The following is a 17,690-nucleotide window of genomic DNA, read 5'->3' on the forward strand; positions in this document are numbered from 1 at the left end:
ATAATATGTATGAGCAGAATTTGTGAGGTGAAATTGTGGAGAATCTGAGAAAAAATTAAATTATTTGGTAAAATATCAAAAATGCCTTTTTGTATGATAGCTGTAGGCTTAAAATATTGTGAAAGAGAGACAGAAAGAGAGAGAGAGAAGAGAGAAGAAAAGGAGAAAAGAGAAACAAGAGGATTAGTTCACCGTAATGTGCAAACAATGTTGGAGATTACCAACATTGTTTTTCTTCCACATCAAGGGGGACATTGTTGCCACGATCAACAATTTTCTGTCAAAGTAAACATTCATGATAAGGAATAACAAGGGAAAATATGAAAAGTAGCTCAGATGGCGGTTTTACTTAGTAAAAGCGCAAAACATGGAAGAAAATTTCCAGAAAGATATGTATTTGTGCAAAAATATACTGAAGCATAAAACAGATGGAAAATTCACGTGTAACATACGTAATAATGGAAAATTCATGGATTTTTTTTTGCACTTTTGTGTTCGAACACGTGAGAAAGGGAATTTCAGCAATTGTATCAAAAAAAAAATCCCATGTTTGCCCTGTAGGCTAAGTTTGAGAAATAATTCTTTCTGAAAATTTATAGATTTACAAAGGAGAACTTTTTCTCCTCGAAGAAGAAGTGAAAAGAGTAGAACATCTTAAAAATGTGTCTTCTTCTATGTAACACAATCCTCCTGGAGAATATCTCACGCCAGAAAACTTTAGGCGAACGTTCGCAGAAATATTTGATGTTAGGTTTCTTTCACTTGTAGTCTTGTGGAATAGCACACAATTGATCAAGGAATCGGATGCCCCAGAAAATCCAAAGACCTCAGTTTACCCAGGAAGGCAACTTTTCATGCAAACAGTGAACGATGAAGTGATTTTCATAGCTACTGGATGTAACTAGTTGTTTCGTTACAAAAATCTCATCAGTATTTTCCTACACGGCTTTCGTTTCATTTATCAAACAAATCTGTGTAGAAGGCGGCTTCGAAAAGCAACCGAGTCACTCTTGTGCTTCTGGCACCGATGATTTCTGGATCTACAGGAAGGATCAACAGGAGCTTCGCGTTTTTCTCGTTACATTCCCAAACTATGTTAGGAATGATGGAATAGGAGAAAATACTGGAAAAGGAGAAAATATTAGAATAGGAGAAAATTCAACGTCAGTAGGAAATAATTTCGAATCCGGCCTCTAACGGTGGTAAAAATGGTAGCTGTACCATTTCGGAAAAATTGCTTGGAAGCCAAGTTTAAGAATAACAGTAGATAGACGTCATAGAAGTGGTAGCTCCTATCCGTAATCATAGATTGGATTTGATTTGAATTCTGTGGAAAAAAAAAGATCCTTACAAGGAAATGTGAATATATCTAGTCTCTAGTAATGCTACTTACTTGGAAATAATGACGTCGAAGAAATAGTTGCGGTGTTTTTCACCGCGATAAACAACAACAAGGATCGCTTGTGATATCTTCAGGCGGACCAAGTCCGTTTCCAGTCGTGCAACATTGGATGACTCAAAAAAGACGTTACCACTTCCTCTTTGGTGTAAAATCACCAATATAAGCGAAAATCGTGGTGGGACAACGTTGTGCAAATGCACAAATTGATTTTATAAGTAATTTTACACCTTATTCGGAAGAAGTAAGCAACCCTTGCGCAAGAATCTGTTCACAACGAATAGAACGATCTCTTTAGAAGCCCCTATAATCTGTTAACGCAAATATTAAAATAATAGTATTAAATATTACTAAATAAAAATATTAAATACTAATGTATAAGAAAATTTCCTTACAGAAGCTTCTCGGAAGTCCTAATTTGCATATAAAAAGAAACGGAATCCTTAAAAACAGACAACATGGTAATTTGATAACCAAACCGTGTGTTGAGTGATGTACACGCGACATCGAAGAACGCTTGAATGAATAATGAAGCGTTCAAAAAAGAAAAAAAAAGAGGAAAATGTGCACTTGAAAGTGTTGAGAACAAGCAACAAACGTAACCGGTGACGGATGTTGATTTAAGAGAAGAAGTGCACTAGTTGAAGAATACACACGGACATAGGCCCACACACACACATACACACACATACACACATATTAGTAAAAACATTACTATGCACACGACGTTCGGTTCATCGACGGAGTTCAGAGGGACGAGAAAGCTGCCGAACCAGCTATCACTGCAAATGTAAACAAATGATAGAATCACTCGAAGCATGTTTATTGTCGAACTACTCCAATAAAATACATGAAAAGTGGTGAAAAAAACAAATTTCTACAACGTAATATTCGCTCCTTTTACTATAAACGTAAAGCACACACCGTATATCGCGGCGAGACCCGCGCTAACTAGAAATTTCTCACGAAAAACTACTAACTATACTACTATACTACAATCGAATGAATACGAGAAAAACGTTCGAACTCGTCCAATTCTCAGTATTTTAGATCAAAGACAGATTAACGTGTCTTAGAATATTCTCGAACGTTTCCAATCCGATCTCCGTTACTAGTATATGCATTCTAGTATATATGTAGCTAAATATACGATTGTTACCGGAAGTTTGTGCACACCTACTGCGGTTCTATCGCAAAGTTTCCCTCAGAACTCTATGCCAACTCGCCTCAAAGCTAGCAATATTCTTGTCGTATCGATCAACGCAACCGCGCCGCAATAGCCGTAACGCATCTGTGTGCGGGCCGTCAATTCTGATTAGACCGACAAAACTGTAGCAAAATGAATGAAAAGCCTACCCACCCCATCTAGACTCATATCAGCGCTATTTTTACAGTTTCTCCTGATTCCATCACTCAAAACCAGAGATCTTAATGGCACCGTACCACAAAAATTAGGATATTGGAGTCTCACCACGAAAAGATTGGTACAGAGATACGGTTCGTCAGCATAATCGTGATCACGCGCAATATTCCTTAATAATTCAGGAAAAGGCGTGCGAAAGTGCTTTATGTGATCTAATCTACCAAACTATGCAACTCATTACGGGGAATAGCACGAGGAAACCGCCCGTGTTCTATCCGCAACGCGTCTGCGTTTGTGCGAATGAAGCACCTTCAGCGATTTCTTTGAATTATATTAGTTGGATGGATTACGGACGTGGGAAAACGACGAAACCGTCCGTGTTCTATCGTGTCACAAGTTGTATCGTTGGAGAATTGGGGTCACACTGGGCTGTTGCGCATATTTTTCGCTTTTCTCGATTACTAAAACGGAAATGAGTGTATTCACGATCATATTCATGAACTTCACCTCTATACCAATCTATTCCTGGTGGACATTATCAATTTCCTGACACGCTGTTTTTGAATTTGACGAGTTCGTACGAAATCAAAGAGATCGATAGAGATCATGTGAAGATCGTAATGGATGGATCAAAGGATGTAATGAAGTGCTCCGGCGAGAAGATTGATGTCCGAACGTAGTGAGTTCACGGTCAGCATCAATGAACGTTTGTTGTTTAATATCTGAACGGTTAGTTTTCAGTTTCAAAGTTCACGATGAGCAACGGTCAAAATTGCAGCCGCCGTATCGTTTCGTTTCGTTTATTGCAAGTGTGTGCTTTTATCGCTCCATCACTCATTTTCATATACAAACAAAAAGCTGCAGTGCGAGAAAAACTGTGCTGGCAGCTGAGGGAGGCGGGGGGTGAAAAAAAAACTCCAACTGTCAGACCGGGAACGATTTGTAAACGTTGATCGCTCGAACTGCAATAACTACATGGAGAAACTGCTTTTGTGACAACTTTCTGATCCTCGTACATTGAGAAGTCCGGGAAATTTTAGGAAAGAGCACGGTAGAACTTGATTTCATGATTTCCCCCAATTTTTCGAGGTTTGGAGAGCAAACTATGACGGTAAAAAGAGGAAAAATGACGCAACTTGGAAAAGAAAACTTTCGTTAATGAATCAAAAATTTTTTTTTTCTGCATCACAGGTGGGAATGAGTAAAAATTGTGTCATATATTCCGGGACTCGAAGTTTTCGTCGATACAGAACGGAGATTCAAAAATAAGTGTTCCTGGATATAATACCAGACATATAATAACTTTTCACTCAAAAATTCTATAATTTTTGGGACAGAAATGTCATTGAACAAAATTTTTTCCCTCACCTCAACACTCTCAGTGTACGGATTGTAGCGAACAACGAATGGACGGTTCATGCTACTTGTGAACATCCTGCAAAAAAAATAGACATTTTGATTTGACTCGAAATTGTTAGTCAGAGAACAGAAGGGAAAAAAAGCTATTACCTTAATTTTTGCTGGGCCTCTTCGAAATTTTTAGTGTAGAAGTACGCATTCTGGAAAGTGGTTATGAGACATTCCTGCTCGACAACACGGTCCGGATCAAAGCGTAGAATTGTCGGCGAATCTTCCACAGCATGCTTAATAAAGGATATTCTTTAGTTGGAGATCTTTTCTCCCTATTTTTTTTTTCGTTTTCCTTACGATAGGTGAAGCAAAAAGGGGAATCGATTGAATTGGCGAACAGCGACTCATCCAATAACTAGAAAAGTTCTATGACAATCTACGCGCAATTACACTAAGGTGAGAAGGACCCAACTGTTAATGCGCCTTGTTCGACGCTGCAGTCTGAACGGAGCAAGCGAAGGTCCCATCTCGTGCGCAAACGCTAACGCAATCGCAGCAAATCTGTCGTGTTTGGCTTCGAAAGGAATTTCTTCACTAACGCAAAACAGTACTGAACGTCTTCTTCGACTTTTTCCTCTTTTGTTAAGGAGTAACCGATCTTACTGTAGGTATTACCCAAAATTATCATTTGGTGGGTGCAAAGCGATGGTAGCAGGTCCGCATGGTCGATAGTTCGACGCTGTCAGACACCAACCAAGCCGTTTACTTTCTTGGATCCTACAGATTGTTTCCATACTTTTCCTGTCCACTAAAGTACAGCTCTTAACTAAATTCACTGCGTAGAGTACATACATTTCATTCCTTTAACCTCTAAAGATCTGAATTGATACCGGAATGAATTGGTCCTGACTTTTAAGCTTTTAATCTTTCCTCTCCACTCAAAAATAATAATCAATCAAGACATGGCAGAAATGCGAGGAAAAATCCCTGATATGTGTGGGTAACATTTTCCACCGAATGAACGCAACGCATCTACCGCAGCACAACATTAGATCTCTGCTTCACACATATTCTCTGATTCTTCTGTCCTACTTCAGCCGAAAAATTATCGCATTCACTCGTATGAATACACAACCGCTTACAGCATTCGGAAGCTGATTTCCTAAGATACTTTTAAATAATCATTGATTCTCCAGCACAGAACTTCAGAAAAGAAACCTCTTTTTCCTTGAATTGAAAAATACACCTCTTTTTGACCTACTCAGTCTGAATTTTGAAGAGAATGAAGTGATTTCATGTGTGTATCTTGTATATTTAACAAATACTTGAGCGTGTAAAGGTGAATGTATCCCAATTCCTCAAAGTAGCAGTACAATATTTATTATAATTATTAATATTTATGACAGCTATATGTTACAAGATTTTTCATGAATTTTGCAAATGAACGGGAACCAGCTATTGAAAAAAAATCAGAAGGAAGAACTAGAGACTAAAGTTATCAATTCAGATTTTTTAAAATTTCTTTTCATTTTTCAAAGAGGACCAAGACAAAAATAAAATATCGCAGCATTCCGATTTCTTTAATGCAAAAATTATATTCACCCGAAATTCAAATATCCATTTGGATCTTCTTGCAATCAAGCTTTGTGTATTCCAGAAATATCTATTCTCTGGAAAAATAGTAATCTTCTATTGTTTTTTCTACTGTTGTATCCGAGATTTGCACTTCCTGGTGCGATGGACTGCTAGAGCCGCAGAGAAGAAAATCTTCACTTTTCTTGTAGATCTTTTTGAAGAAGAAAAAAAACGTTACACAAGTGGTTAAAGTCTGATAAATGTTGTACACAGTCAGGAAACGTTGATGTGAAGTGATTGACATTCACTCGTTATACGAAAATGATGAGTGCTGCTACAAAGAAGTGATTAAGCTGTAGTGCACGTCGGATCGAGTCTCGTGCGTACTTATACTAGTTTAAAAAAACAATTAGTAGTAAAATTATTAAGATTTGTTGGTCTTGTGGGCGATGCCAAAGGGTTAAGAGTAAATAATAGCTGGTAATATATGTCTCCTCTATATCACATCACTTTCCTCCCAAGAAATCACTCACAAAAGACGTGGACAGATTTGGGATGATCGGTTAAAAATGAAGTTTCTCATTGGATTTGTCCCCAGGGACTTACATCCTGCAATCCAAGATATGTTCAGAGATTCTCGAGGTGATTTAGGGTAAGGATTTTAAAATTCACTTCAAGGAAGAAATAACGATTATGTTTTTCGCGGAGAAAAGCTCAAAAATTCGCTGTAAAAAATAAATGTTGAGACCCACAAAATAGCAGGATTAACGAAGAGAATAAAATCAAAAACTTAACGGTAGACTATATTAGCTAAATTAATAAGGTGTACACAACGAAGAACCTAAAGCGTGGGCGGAAAAGAAGGAAGAAAAATTTTATCATTTAAATCCTTCAGTTCTGTAAAGCGGGGAACTTCCAGCAACTCTCTTTCTCTCTCGAGACTGCGTTCACAGACGCTCACCCCATTTTCTTCCTGCTTGCGAATTCCCATCGTTTTTGAAGCATAGCCCAAACCAGGAAAAATTGTGTTGTTGAAGAGTTGAGCCTGGAACCGAGTGGTCCCGGTCTCCTTCACTGCATCCTCAATACTCCTATAAGTTGGTTTCTTTCTGCGCAGCTCTGGGACCAAGTCGTTCTTCATGTTCATTTTCCGACCCGGATAAACATAGCACTCAGGGTCCACCTGCTTTCCAAGGCAGATACATGATCGCTTCTAGACAGTTCGTAGCCCTTGCCCCCCCTGGTGATGTGCTACGTAGCCTTGCAACACATCGGGTGTGATCCCTTTAGTGAAAGAGAACCGTTGCCCTCATAAATAAACCAAATTTCCGTGAATGTACCTTCAATTACCATATTCATATTAGCAAAAGCTTTTTATTGCGTTAGAATGATGGATCCCCCCATTCTGTTGAGCCGCGCAATTTCCTATGAGATTTTCGTTTCTTCCTAGAATCTTCAGAGGAGACGGAGGATTCCGCCGTGATTTATATTTTATTTTATTTATTTTATTTTATTTTTTGATTTGTTGTTTTTTTGTACGTCCCAGTTCTCATCTGATGAGGAGATCTCCACCTAAAAATCTCTCCAAATACTGTCTCGGAGTAATTAAATACGCGCAGGTGCCTGATCCAAGGGGGACACAGTGGCGTTTTACTTAGAGAAGTGGACCCACCTGAAGCTCGCCAGCGCTGCTGAGAAGACCTGCACCATAGATTTTGTACTTGATCGCAGGTGTTGAATTATTCTCCTTGTCAGATGCTTCAACTGGTCCATCATAGCAAAGACCAAACTCGATTGAGAAGAAATAAAGCTGAAAACAATCCGAGTAATCAGATTTTATGCTTAATGCTTAACTAAAAGCTTCCTGTCCGAACAGCAGTATTTCGAATCAAAAATAGAAGACAATGAAAAAAATTGACAAGGATCTGCACTTCAAATAAGCACAAAAGTGCGCTTTGTGTGAAATCTATCAGCTCATTTTTTCAGGCTTTATTTTTCCATTTAATCTACATCTATTTAATTATTATTTAAAAAAAATCAGCCCTAAACTATATGAAACATCCTTGAAAAGATCAATGACTGCCATTTTCAATGAATTCACCAAAGTGATTTCATTCTCATAAACTTTCTTCTTTCTTTTATTTTCTGCTTTGAGGGCAATACGTCAGCATTCTTGCGAGCTCATCCCATATCCATCATCTTTTCAGGTTTTTTTTAAACGAAGTTTCTTTCTGCGATGAAGGTTTCAGTGCAAAATATGAACGTCTCCTTACCGTTGCAAGTTTTTTCAAATCATCATCGCTGGCTCCGAGGGATGCGAGGCCGATTTCCTGTGAGAATTGCGCAAATTCTGGATCAGCAAACAGTGCCATGTGCCCCATGAGTTCATGCACAGTGTCCCTGTAATTTTTGTATTGAGATAAGATGAATTGAGATAGCAGTAGCTCTCAAGGTAGTTGTAATGCAAACATTGAATAAATAAAACGTTATGAGGAATAGGTCTGTGAATATACCAACTTTTCCTAACACCCGGGAAAACCGGAGGGAAGGTTCCTCTTATAAGTTATCCCGGAGTAACAAAAAATTGAAATTTAGGGCACATTTTCTCGAGAAAAAGGTTGCTAATTTTCGCTAGATCACGCGCTAAATTTCCGAACTTTTAAGAAATTTCCGATGTTGACTTACAAACAGACTTGAGAATGAAATCCAATAAATGAACCGGTTCGAGCGAACTATGACTAAGCCTGGTCAAAACCAATTGTAACTCTGCAGGCAGGAATTTTAATCAATTTAGTCGTTAAGGTTAACTATTGACTGAGTTATGACACAATGTGATAGTTCCATTTACTTGAGTTTTTTTTACGCACTTTGTCAACGAAGAGCACGACAAATGTGTTACAGTTTTTCGAGGATTTTCGTGGAATCACTAGTGGAATAAAAATTGCAAAAACTATAAATATGGTGCTGGAAATAAGCAAATACTTGTGGTCTTCTTGTTTTTTTCGTAGTATCTTTATAGTAAAAGGATACAGGATAAAGTCACTAACGTAATCGTTGAGGTTTTGGAACTCGTGTTGGCCTTTACAATGAGTTGCGAGGGTGGCTGATGTGTCAAGTCAGTGTTTTCATCCCCCCAGTGAGGTCTGGTACCAATTTATCCGCCACGAGAGGATGAAAGGCTCGGTTAGCCCTGGGGCGATTTCGAACCGTCGATCGTGCGGCTGCAACGGCCCTCTGACCGACTGCGCCACACCCGCCCGTATCTTTATAGTAATACAGATAAATGAAAACTCACGGTTCTGGAGTATAAAGTGGATCGGAATGATGGCGCATGTATTGGGTGCAGAAGAACACTCGATAAGCGAGACCGGCAAGGAAGTCGCGTGCGGACAAGTAACCGGCCACCGGACGAACACGAAAACCGGTTTTTGCTGCAAGAAAAATCCAAAAACATACAGCATTTCGACCATCTTTTCCCGTTCTTTCCCGGAAATTACAATCTGATAATTTTACGAGTAATTTCTAAAGCGAGCTGACTAAATAAGCACGTATGTAACTCACCTATATCCTATATTTAATTAAGTTAAACGTGAGATGGGTAGCACTCAAAGCTACCCATCTCACGTTTAACTTAATTAAATCTAGAATTACCTTTAAGAAAGCGGCAGATGTCTTCGAGCTGAGGGATGTTATCTTCCGAATATCCACAGTATCGTTCAAGAAGTGTAAAATTCTCCAGGAACTCTTGACAGGCATGCCTAAAAAAATGTTAATGGCGTCGGTCAGTGGTCACGGAGAGGATGGGAGTCCACAAACCAACTTTTTATGTAGTTCTCTGAGTTTGCGATATATGACACCCCATGTTTTCCTTTCACTATCCGTGTAGTCTATGCGTGGGATTGGTTCACCACTGGAAACCGAAAATAACAAAAGTATTTTGGAATTTTGGAATTGTTCATCGATGTAATCCAGAGCGCGTAAACCCTTTTAAAAACGTTCCGAAGCTGAAATGTTATTGAACAAAAAAAAATCTCTCGATTTCTGGGACTTACTGCTTGTAATTCAAGGCGATGTCGGCGAACATCATTCGCCTTTTGCGATATTCCGCATCTTTGAACCCCTGGAACAACGGGAACCTCACTATTGACGTTATCATTTTTCTGGAGAGCAATACGGAATAGGAAACATTTGAATGTTTGGTGTAGTTATCCATATTCCTTCATAAAACAAAACTGTGACACTTTTTTTACCTATCTTTTACTGAAGAAATGCGAAAGTATTGCTCGATAATATCCCTTAATTTTGCTTTTGCAAGCCATTTCTGCGTTCTACAAGATCAGTGATAGATTTGCGCCTAGTGCTCAAAATTGATCCATGATGTAGATCATGTAGATATGTCTAGAAGTTTTTGAAAAATATGCTCGTAGCTCGCTTCAAATGTTGGCAGTTTCCTTTTCAAAATGTGCAATTAATAGATGTAGCCCTTTGGGAACTTCAGTTCCTGCGAAAAGAGTTGTTTTTTGGAGAAGTCCTCTCTTCCCACTCTTCTCTCATTTGAATTTCACAAGTGAACGGCTTTTCCCAGAAAAGAGATGGACCGGTTTTAAGGCGTAGTACATTCCCAAGCCATTCCATGGCCTCTTTTTGTTTGAGGAGAAGAATTCCACGAATAGCTCAAACAGAAAATTTTGTCTTGACGTAGGTGGGTGCAGTACCCGAACAGTACGCATTAAAAACCGCTGCTGAATGCTAGCAAATTGCAGATCGGGCTGGAAAGCATCTCTTTATTAGACTTCTTAGGATTTATTGAATTTGGTAATTATTTGAAATTGTTAAAATCAAACCCTTACTTGACAAAAAACCGTTAGATCAAACAATGTCGTTCCTTAAAATTCCTAAAAGATCAAAACGTTACCGGGTGGTCAGCATCAAGACCGGCACCGTACATGATCACCTTTTTGGCGCAAATATCAAGGTCGTAGATTGTCTTAGGGAACCACTGGCATCCAGTAGTAGCATCTGAAAACAAATCTTCCAGAATTTCTTTTCTTTACTACACTCAACTGAGAATTACCATTCGATCCTGGTTCAATATATTTCTCCGCAACAGGTGGTCTCATTGTGAATGATACCTCATAAAACTAAAAACAGAACTATCAAGCACATTCAAATTGATAGCGAGCGAACTCGATGAGACCTTCAATCCTTTCTCCCTCATAACCGACATGGCACCGTTTGCACTGTTCCCCGGCTCGAGTTCTAATTCGACAAGAATATCCATTTCTCCACTGGACCCATCCTGACAGTCTCTGGTCTCCATGTGTTTGATTCGTGTGTTGGTCTGCGGAAAGAAATTGCTAGAATCATGTTTTGAAACCGTTTTGTAAATGCTTAAAAGTATTACAAACAATTTTACTTGGTACAAAACGCAAGAAAAGAAAAAAAAAAACTTAGATGGTATCGAATTTGAAAGATATTCGAATTTCTGAAACCCCAGAAATGGATAGGAGGTAAAATGACATACATGAAGTGCCAGTGGCAGGAGAAAAAGTTGTTGGAGTAAAAGTAAGCGCTTTTCATCTTAGGACTAATGAAGTCTGCAAAAATTAAAAGTGACTATTTTCAAAAAGCCCTCAGTGGACATATTTTTTTTTATTTCTATAAAGTGGGCCCGTTAGTCGACGTTGGAAAAATTCAAAGAACTTTTTTTTAAATGTTTTAGACGCACCGGCAGTTTTGAAATCATTTGTGACACTCCATCGGCTGCACGTTGACATTTGACAATCACTGTCAGTATAGGTAGTCCATCTTCGCCTTCGATGATTGTTTCACCATCCTATAAATGAAAAATTCCTCGTAAATCAGCAACTTTTCGATGGAACCTGCTTTCAGAGGTATCCGTGTGAAATGTTTCAGATTCGGCTTAAAAGTGAAACTTGTGTAAAATGTAGCAAAATCAGATACGGATGTAACGTAAGAACCCAAAACACTCATGGGAAGACCAGCTGCTATTTGGCAAATCATGAAAATTCAGTGAAAGAAGGACAGCAATATTTACTTTGATAAAAACAAAATTGAAATGCTAAAAAAGAATCGTGGATTGGGATCGATCACGTCGAACGACAGAAAGGCGACAATGGATCAGATCGCGGAGATCAACGACCACCTAACTCTTAACACAACGCCAGCTGGTCATCGAAACGCTTTGTTGTAAATTTTTGAGAATTTTGTTTCTATAGAACGTCTTAAACTTTCTTATTGTTGCAATTTCGGGTTCGCATGAACTAGGTAGTATTTACGTGCAATGAGCTTCGAAAAGAGTCAAGGATTTTTCCATTCTTGCATGCTAGGTGTCCCTAACCCGAATGAGGAATGGACGCTCCGTTTCTAAGATAGAGAACTGCCAGGTTTTCCGTACATGCTTGAGAAAATTAAAGACCATATCCGGGGTTTAATATATTAGCAGAAAATACATATTTTGAGCGCTTCTGTTCCTGAAAACAACCAAAGTTTTTCGAACCTTCCTTAATCACTTTCACACCTGTGCAATCCAGCCATTAACATGTGCTGCGGGTATATCCCCGTAGGAAGAAAGTTGCTCGTAGAATTCGCGGTGATTTCTCAAAATTGGACAAAATGCCCAATAAATCGTAATCAGAAGGCTATTTAAACCATTTTGGCACCCCAGATCACATGTGACTTCGAAATTTTCAATGTCTTCGGAAATTAACGAAAGTGCTATATTGAAGGTTAGTAAAAAAAAGTGTACATTCCCAGCTGTAGAAAACCTGCACGGAAAGTTTCTAAGTGCATCATTTTTCCTGACAACTGTCAAAATTGTAAGTTTATAATTGTACGCTGTTGGCATAAGTTCAAAAACTAGGAATAATAAAGAAATAGAGTAAAACTGTAAGTTTAACACTGAAAAAAACTTAACACATTCCTCAATAGGAACCAACAATTTGGACAGTTGCCAAAAGCAAAGAAACTTCTAGAAACTTCTCGAGCAAGTTTTCTGCGGGTTGGAATGTATGCCTTCTAACTAATTTTCAATGTAGCACTTCAATCAACTTCCGAAGACCACAGAAGTTTAGAACCCAAATGTGATGCAGGTTCAAAGTAACCTCCTGGCCACTAAAATTTTAAACATTCTGACCAATTTTGAAAAATCAGCGAGAATCCTAAGAGCATCCTTCTTTCCATGGCGGCATGTCGGTGCGTAAGTTAATGCCAGGATTGTGGAGGCGTGAAAGTGATTACGGAAGGTTGAGGAGAGTTTACTTGTTTCTAGGCCAAACATTTTTCAAAACTAAATTCTGAAAGTGTATTTGAAATCAGCAGCTCTTTCGCTTTCGAATGGTATTTTTAAAATTTAGTTTTGCTTACTTAAAAGCAGTACGTCTTGCAAAAAATTAATCCCCAGGAGAAGGAAAATTATGGAAGGGAATTTACAGCGGTGCTATACACACCGGTACTGTACATATCCACATACATATATCCAATAAAAAGCCTTAAGAAGACTCCATAAAATCTCTAAAAGTTGCCAAGAGAAGTTGCGGTGAACAATGAAAATCCTACTATCCGAGTAGATCAAATAGCTGCACCAGAAAACTCAGTCCATTGGAAAATCTAGGATGTGTCCGCGTTTACAGGATCTGTGATAGCTCACTTTACATCTGTGTTAATGGAAATTTCTCCGATTGAATCCGATTTCTTATTTCCCACACTCATGAGCATATCGTAATCAGAAATTGGCAATAAATCAGTGTAAAATCAGTGCCAATAAAATGACCACGTACATTTTTTGCGAACAAATCTCGTATATCCTCTTCCATTACGAATGGTATACCGAGCGAACCACTACGTCTGAAACGTCTCTTGAACTCTTCAAGGCGATTATCCGGGCTGGACCTACAACCTTTTTAGCATTAGTTGAGATAACATATGCATATGTATAGACACCATACAATAGTTACTTCTACACTTACACGCTGGACGAAAGCGTTCTTTGTACAGGATTTTTGGAGTAATAGTAGAACTTCATCGCTGAGGACATTGCTTCAACCTGAACACAACATGGCAGGATTTCACTTTGAAAAATTTTCCACAACCGATACTTCTTGTTTGTTTTAGGAACGTAAATGTAAACAAGGTGGGATATAACAAATATAAGATGTCAGTGAGAGCAATGTGCTGTTATTTCCAAAGACGTGCCCAGAAAAGTATACACAAAGCGCACAGGTTTAGTCCTTGGTGAGATTAATTTTACATTTTTATATCGTTGTTCTGCGCTAATAAGCGAAAAAATATTTATACTAGATGAATCTGAGTAATACCAACAAATCCTAGAAGACAAGTTACTGTACATATCACGTTGGAGTGATTATACCCTCATTTAATTTTTTAAAGTACTTATTTAGATTCAGGAATGCGTGGTCACTTAGTGGGCAATGCTTCAGAGTGCGAGCTCTCTATTAATACACGTAGCGTCTGAACAATTTCTATACTGAAATGCCTCAAATTACGGTAAGCTGACAGTAAATTTGGACAAAAATATACTTCTCAACTCCATCTCTATCTCGGCTTTATTACGAGTAATTGGTTATCTTTAATAGCTACACGATATGGCGCGAAGTAAAACAAAATTGCCTTCAAACCCTTCGAAGACTGACTTTTTTCTTTAAATTTAGCGAAAACCTTGAGATTAGGAAAAAAAGACCATAAAATTGTCTCAGCTTCATTTTACCACACGATGCATAGTAAAATAGTCAGCAAAAATCTATAATCGAAGTGAACTGCGTTAGAAGCCGGTACGATTGTTCATAACTCATAAAGCTGTTTTTCTACAACTTTCTCCCTATATGGAGTGCCAATCATACGGTAAGCGCACACAAACGAACAAAGGTATCACTGCTTGGCAACAGCACCAGCCCTCATTAACGTATCCCTCAGAAATAAAGGCTATCGTGAGAGAATCAGCAGGAGCAACCGTGGTGATGTGATTTGCTGCTGCCGGTGTCGGCGAATATAAAGAGCTCCTAATGAATTCACAACGTAAATATTCATCTCCGGTTTCAGCAGCTATCAATCACCCACACACGCGTTCACGGTAATGAGGAAGACGGGATAATGCACCTCCAAAAAAAAAAGGTGTTTTCCACATTCGCTCGAGCACTACCCACTTTCTCACACAAGTCTGAGATCTTCATCTTTCGAAGTTTTTAAGACAGCACCTCAGTGGGATTAGAAGACGAACTGCTTGAGATCATTCCAAGCCGCTTTTCTGGAAAAGGTCGCCTCTATTAGCTATATGGTTTTTAACACGGAAAAAAAATGGAAAAGTCGCCTAACATTTCGCTGAAAATGAAGGTTCTCAACAAGCAAAACCCTTCGCGGTAAAATATGTTAATAACGTTCCGCACATTGTAGCAGTTATATTCCATAATTTGGTCCTCCTAATTCCACATAGCTTCTAGTACAATTTTATCTGTGAAGAAATGAGGAATTCTCCCAAACTGACATGAGTTTGGCTGTATCTATTTTATCCTCTAAACATGTTATTCCCTCTGAAAAACAATTTTTTTTGGAAATTTGCAGTGATCCGAGGAATTATTCATTGTCGTTTTCATTCGAAACTAAAAGTGCACATAGAAACAAAAAATGTCGGCAAAGTTCTATATGTTATGCCAGCTTTCTATGAATTTATTGCTCTCTCTTTTCTTCTTCTGACTGAGAGTGGTGTTCGGTTTCGAACAGGGAGAATTTTAAATCCGAAGACATAGGAATTACACACCGCTCGACAAACTCGCATGGGTTGACGAAACTTTTCAAAAACGGTAACCAACAAAAATTAGAAATTTATGAATTATTCTCCGCTGTTGTTTTCACAAAACTTTCTCCCATGGTTCAATATCTTTTTTCAACAAATCATTTTCGTTTGTTAGAATTTCTTTTTTCTTTCCTTTTTTTTTGAAGATCGATCGTTAGATTTGAAAAACCAAAACACTGCAATGTAATGGACCGATAATTTCCATCACATGATATTTTAAGACATTTTGGCAGCAGTTATTGTTTCTATGTGCATTTTTGCGTGACGCATATCCAAGTCTGATTGCTACCGCACGCGGTGGCCCTGATAACTTGAACTGATATAGTGTCCAAGTTTCCCAAAAATTCCAACAGCGTGCTGTCGTCCAAACAAAGCCAATACTCTCAAGGGGTGACAGTCAGAAAAATGACGTCAGCTTGCATGAAACACTGCTGCTTTTTTCATTAACTACAGTAACCAATAAATGCCTTAGGTCATCCTTGTGCAAATTTGCTAAAGATTTCATCTTTTGGAGTTGGAGGGAAGCTAATAAACAACAGTACAACACCAACAGTTGTTAATGTATAGTGATAATTGAACGAGAAATAAAAAGTTACGTATTTGAGTAGACTTCAATTTTGCAAGCAACAAAACTTTGACTTTAACTTTATGAAATACTCCTGTCGGCAAAAAAAAACAACACATTGTGTGAGAAATCTTCGTTTACTTGATTCAGAAGATCGAACAACGATTCTTGGGATTCATTGGTGAATCTGGCGAACAACGGAAGGCGTCAGCAAATCCCTCCACATTGGCTACAACATTGTTGACCCTGCAAAGTTCATCGAATCTCAGTAAGTAGAATCAGTTAGGATTCTTTCAGAGCATATTTCGAAACTGCTTAGGTAATCAACAGAGAAAACATAAAATATGGTCTAGTCTGCTTCCCCTGCTTCCAACACTACAGATGTGTAATCAAACAGCCCTACTGCAGATGCGTTTGAAGGAAAACTAATTTTGGACACTCTTTAATGATGCATTTATTTTACAACTAAGCTTGAGACCCGGTTTTTCAAAGTTATCTGAATTCGTAATGTCGATAAGACTTAAAACAACAATACTTTACAAGCACACTACAGTACCTTAGAACTGGTGGTGAGTGGGTATCCCAAAGAATAATTGCTTTCAATTCCTCTTCGCTGAACTTCCCGCAAAGTATCTGTAAAGCAACAATCAGTGTGCAGAAAGTTTGTTTGAAATTGTGTGTGCGAAAGGAGGTCACAGACATATTTCAAGAGCTCACAACAACAATAAATGCTTAAGGACATAGAACTACGCGCCTCTATCGTAGGTGGTCGACAATTTCTTTAACTTGAAGGGACTAAACAATTCGGAACAAGCGGAGCAAATAGTTCTCCTTCATGAAATCCATTTTGTTCCATAAAAAAAACTTTTGAATTCTCTTTAAATACTTGTTGTCCTACTGTTGATTATGGGTACGCCTGTAGTTTGAAAAAATGTAAAAAAAGAGTTTTTAACGGATTTATTTTTTGGGATAGCATGCAGAGGCAGTGATGTCTAAACGTTGATGCGATTTTTCAGCTACCCTGCTCTACTAAGAGTCGAAAACTTGTTCTTTTACGAATCTTTGTCAATCTATTTTGCTTTGCATAATATGAGAACGATAAATCTTGTGCAATTAACAAAGAACAGGAAGACAGCAAGTTTTGTAGTATTGACTATCTTTTTATTTCATTATGCTGCGAAACTCATCACTTCTTCTCTTCTACTACTGGTAGTCGCAACAACAGAAAGTACAGAAGTGAACATTCTCTTCAGAGTTGGTTGTGAATAGAAGTTTTAATTCCGTCAAAAAAACATTTTTTGGAAACACAATATCTCGAATCTGACAACAAAAACATACAATGCCCCATCCCAAAAAGAACAGCTGGTCTGCTGTAATATCTTCCGTTGTCCAAATTCGACCTTCCTCTCTATATCCCTCTTCTTTCTGATAGTTTTTAAATGCCTTTGAAGGAAATATTTACGAGTGCAGAGTATCAACCTACTAAAAAGATTGGTAGCGTAGTAAACATACCACAAACGATTGCCTGACTCCTTCTACATCGGCCATGTTTTCACTAAGAGTGCGGCCGGCGTTTGGTTTCAACTTGCTACCAGGGATCTATAAATAT

The 17,690-nt window shown here is 38.3% G+C and overlaps 2 protein-coding genes across 6 annotated transcripts in view; both read right to left on the reverse strand.

The window, feature by feature from the left end:
* Nucleotides 1-3,391: 3,391 nt before the first annotated feature.
* RB195_016591 (uncharacterized protein) lies at nt 3,392-16,200 on the reverse strand (the record flags this gene model as incomplete). Of its 2 annotated transcripts, XM_064183184.1 has the most annotated exons (16): nt 3,392-3,484; nt 4,131-4,197; nt 4,272-4,405; nt 7,360-7,497; nt 7,961-8,087; nt 8,983-9,118; nt 9,339-9,445; nt 9,508-9,597; nt 9,740-9,807; nt 10,603-10,706; nt 10,762-10,828; nt 10,885-11,028; nt 11,416-11,523; nt 13,487-13,598; nt 13,676-13,752; nt 16,162-16,200. In XM_064183184.1, 16 exons carry the CDS (start codon nt 16,198-16,200, stop codon nt 3,392-3,394), a joined length of 1,611 nt encoding a protein of 536 aa, XP_064039065.1. The 2 variants fall into 2 exon arrangements, with proteins under 2 accessions (XP_064039065.1, XP_064039066.1); XM_064183185.1 differs by lacking the exon at nt 16,162-16,200 and having other exon boundaries at nt 13,676-13,731.
* Nucleotides 16,201-16,227: 27 nt separating this feature from the next.
* Nucleotides 16,228-17,690, reverse strand: part of RB195_016592 (uncharacterized protein) — a gene marked incomplete at both ends in the record, with an annotated part of 39,334 nt that continues 37,871 nt past the window's right edge. For 2 of the 4 annotated variants that reach the window (XM_064183186.1, XM_064183188.1), the window contains 4 exons: nt 16,228-16,327; nt 16,638-16,714; nt 17,420-17,524; nt 17,594-17,680. In XM_064183186.1, coding sequence (XP_064039067.1) covers nt 16,228-16,327; nt 16,638-16,714; nt 17,420-17,524; nt 17,594-17,680 — 369 coding nt within the window. The remainder of the gene's footprint in view (nt 16,328-16,637; nt 16,715-17,419; nt 17,525-17,593; nt 17,681-17,690) is intronic. The other 2 variants (XM_064183187.1, XM_064183189.1) reach the window with 2 other exon arrangements.

Source organism: Necator americanus, chromosome II (genome assembly GCF_031761385.1).
Source record: "Necator americanus strain Aroian chromosome II, whole genome shotgun sequence".
Classification (NCBI taxonomy): Eukaryota; Metazoa; Nematoda; class Chromadorea; order Rhabditida; family Ancylostomatidae; genus Necator; species Necator americanus.